The sequence below is a fragment of the Lepisosteus platostomus genome, chromosome 4, assembly GCF_059453375.1.
Source record: "Lepisosteus platostomus isolate fLepPlt1 chromosome 4, fLepPlt1.hap1, whole genome shotgun sequence".
NCBI classification, from domain to species: Eukaryota; Metazoa; Chordata; class Actinopteri; order Semionotiformes; family Lepisosteidae; genus Lepisosteus; species Lepisosteus platostomus.
Window position 1 is genome coordinate 61,014,757 of NC_142614.1, and position 4,173 is coordinate 61,018,929.

The 4,173-nt window shown below is 36.3% G+C and overlaps 1 protein-coding gene across 1 annotated transcript; it reads left to right on the top strand.

Moving 5' to 3' along the window:
* The first annotated feature begins 1,680 nt into the window (after nt 1-1,680).
* foxb2 (forkhead box B2) lies at nt 1,681-3,965 on the top strand. The gene has a single exon (XM_088630848.1). The coding sequence runs from the start codon at nt 2,159-2,161 to the stop codon at nt 3,089-3,091; it is 933 nt and encodes a 310-aa protein (XP_088486974.1). The 5' UTR covers nt 1,681-2,158; the 3' UTR covers nt 3,092-3,965.
* The last annotated feature ends 208 nt before the right edge of the window (nt 3,966-4,173 follow it).

Here is a 4,173-nt window from a genome sequence, read left to right on the forward strand (position 1 = left end):
TCACAGCAAGTAACGTCATATCTGATAGATAAAGTCGGTAATTTTATTCAAAAATCAGTTGTTGAAAAATATCATATTACAGGCGAGGTATTTTCTTATGTATATCAGATTTTGGAGCAATACAAGATTAAAGCTACAAAAGGAATCGTACTTTCAATAACTAATTTAATAAAGTACGTGAAAGGTATCTTCTGTATGTTCTTGGTTGTTTGGCTACCATATATCGAGGACCAATCAAAATTATACTGTAATATCATAATAATCCTGTAGATGTTTGTCGATTACATCGTACTCTACAAGCCCGGCAAGTAATCTAAAACGTGTGTTCACTTTCATTAAGCCTAAATTGCATTCTAATTAAGTAGATTACCCGTTTTAGGGGAGAGGGCATTCCACACGTACGCATTATCATTTATATGGGCTGTTGATATTTATTTCACAGTGTAGGAATTTACTTTAGACGATTTCAGGAATCTTAAAGAAAATTCTGTTCTGTTAATTGAAAAGCTTGGGGCGAAAATACACAAATAGATTCTTTACTGTGACTGAATTGGAGATTAACATATTCCTTGTGAAAATAAAGCTGAATAATAAATAACACTATAAAGGAAAGTAATAATTGCACATTTGCAACATTGTGGTTTGGCGAATCACAAAGATAGTCAATAGCATTCAGACAGGCCTAGGCTATAAAGAGGCTGTTTACACGTAGGATAACTTTAGACTTTCAGTAGATTCAATTTGACAAGATTTATGCAAAATTTACCTCAAAAAGTGCAGGATGGATAATGAGATGATGAGGTGAGGGGAAGTCAAGAGATATTTTAAACTTTTGTTGCACATGATCACTGAATTATGCTGTCTTGCGTTTCAAGTATTAGTATATAATGTTTCGAATGTTTATATTGAGTGCAGAACAAAAAGAAGTACAAGTACACTAATCATTTTGAAGACACGTAGAACTAACTAGAGATTACTAGTTTTTATTTTCAAAGAGATGTCAGCTTTGTGTACTGATTATGTACTGCTAGTTAACACAATTTGGTTTACACATCAACAGTGTTGTGTGATTATACTGTATATAAAACGTTTAAATATCCGAAATAGAACACCTAAAGTTTGGAATAGGGTATTTAAATACAAACATGGTGTTGTGAATTTTAAACTTCAAATAATACACAATGTATCTAATTGGACTAGCCCACAGAACAGGACAACATTTAATTTGTAAAATAAATGTTCTTTCAGTAGTTGCCTTTTTCTGAGTTGTAATATTTTACTACATGTTTTTTTTAATACCTTGAATAAATGTATCAAACAAGTAATTAAGTAACGACCTCTAAAGTCAGAGAACAGCATGAAAATAAATGTAAATCAGTTAATAGAATATTATGTGCCGATGTATCGTTAAATCGTTGCAGAAATTGATTTAACGGCATACCTTTACATTCATATCCCTCTACAAGCGCCTAGAATTTAGATCAGACCTCACACTGAGTTCATACTTCAGGGCGATTCCTATTGGCTCTCACTGTGATTCCTAATGGGTGTAAATGAAAGCAGATTAAGCTTTCTCTCCTATTCTTCCTTGATTTGTCTAGAAGTGACTGTCATGTGATAATAAAGAGGAACCTGCAGGGGTCTCCACATCTCTGTGATCATTACAAAACCGGCGCGGATGTCAAAGAGAGTGCACACGAAAAACAGCCGCCTCCAAAGAAAGGGGCTTTTCCCATCTTCTCCGGTCAAACATAGACAACTTTCTCCAGCCGCATGATAAACGGTGAGAGGCTGTTTTCTTAAGTCGTCTGTTGCGCTAGGAAAAGCTGTCTCCTTGGACATGTAGCCTGTTTCTTATGGAAGTATTTTTTGATTGAAGTGACAACTTGATTTTTTGAATGTGACGTATTGGATATTTTTTTGAACCACAATACAAGTCTGACTCAAAGTTATAGACTCGCGGACGTTTCTCGTTTCCTATTTTTCCCACATGATTAATGCTGAACGTCTCATTATAATCATTCCAAACTTCGGCTGCTTTTTGAGAAGAGGAGGCGAACTGCACGGTTGTGAACGCAATCTATGCTTCATGAACTTCAGTTACATGTAAAGTTACTGAGATTCACGCGGTCCTGTTGTCTTTGTTAGTAAAGTCACAATGCCTCGTCCCGGAAAAAATTCTTACAGTGACCAGAAACCTCCATATTCTTATATTTCTCTAACTGCCATGGCTATCCAGAGCTCTCAAGAAAAGATGCTGCCACTCAGTGACATTTATAAGTTTATAATGGACAGATTTCCTTATTACAGGGAAAATACACAAAGATGGCAAAATTCTTTGAGACATAATCTTTCTTTTAATGACTGCTTCATTAAGATACCCCGAAGACCCGATCAACCTGGAAAAGGGAGTTTTTGGGCCCTGCATCCTGACTGTGGGGACATGTTTGAGAACGGTAGCTTTTTGAGAAGGCGAAAGAGATTTAAATTGATGCGATCTGATCACCTGGCATCCAAGAACTCTCAGATGCTCCACTATTTTCATCACCAACACCACCAGGCCAAACTGGGCATCGGGACTCCAGAGACTGCCGGAGGTGTTGGACGGCTTCCACAGTTCCAGACTTACAGCATTAACGGGGGACAGTCAAGTGGGTTTAAGCATCCATTCGCTATTGAGAATATCATAGGAAGGGACTATAAAGGTATGATGGCAAGTGGATTGCCTATTGCTTCAGTTATGCATCACCTTGGGTACCCGGTGCCAAGTCAGATTAGCAACATGGTCAATTCCATGTGGCCTCACGTCGGCATGCTAGACTCTATGGCTCCGATGCCGATTTCTTCAGACTATGGACCTTTCGGAGTACCCATGAAAACACTCTGTCATACAACTGGACAGACGATGCCAGCTGTTCCTGTCCCGATCAAACCAACCCCTTCTCTTGGTCAGGTCTCTGCCATCCCCACTCTCACGGGAAACGCGGCGCACCTCTGCCCTTCATCTGCTTCCTCACTGCTTGAAAAAACTCTTCCAGACATGATCGAGGGTAAAGGCAACTCTTTGCATCCAGCTCTCATGCTTTCTTAGAGGGCGACAAAACTGACGAACAAGGTGCAGATGTTTTTAGACAGATCAAAGAACGTAACAATGTTACAGCTTCAAATGGAGTAAGAGATACAGTAAACGGTAATTTGGCGGTCTGGGTCATATTTATAGCAAATTTAGCCCATTACACTGCAGGTAAGGCGATTCATTCTGGGGGAAAAAATAAACGGGATGGAGTTTAAAAAGATGTGACTCAAATGTTAATTAAATGACTGAATGAATGGTAATTTAATGCTTTTTCCTGTACTTTATCTGTGCATTTCTTGCACATTTAAACGTTATTTATTTTTTTAAAATGAAATGTATCTGAAGAGAGTTTTGTTAAGCAACTAACATTTTCTGAAGAAAATTATACTTAAGCAGAACAAAGTATTCAAATAAATAAATGTAGAATTATGTAAACTTTTAGAAGCTCAAAAGCCGGTTCACTTTTTACTATTTAACAGACAAATGTTTGGAAGGATGGGTTCCCATTAGATTTTAGGGGATTGTTTCTCATGATTAAAATTAGTGCTGGAGGAATATGAAATTTCGATAGTATTTTGTGAAAAAGTATAAAATATTTAAAATGTGAAGTGAAGGTTAGGGTAATATGTAAAAGACACTTTAATAATGAATAACATTAGCTATACCAATTAAAAACTCATAATGCATTGTAATAGTTTATTATGAGATATTTCAAAGAGCACTTTAATGTTAACCTGCCAATCTTAATCTCATGTACATATTTTACTTTCCTACAGTATGGGAGGGAGGGTATAGGTAGGTGGTGTGAGCGATTTATACAAAAAGACTTTCTGATACAGTATGTTTACTGATTGTTAAATTTTCGTGTTTGCTAACTCGTTTGTGAACATAATAAATAATTTTGTGTATGTTACATAAACGAATTTTTTTATTAAAGTCCTATGAAATCATCTTAAATCAGTGTGATTTTAATTTAAGTGGGGGTTAGAAGGACATTTTATCTTTATGCTTCATAGCGCACGTGCTCTGCTTTCAATATTAATATTATTAGTATCGATGTACTGATAATCTATATTTTAAAAGTGTATCTTAACTGA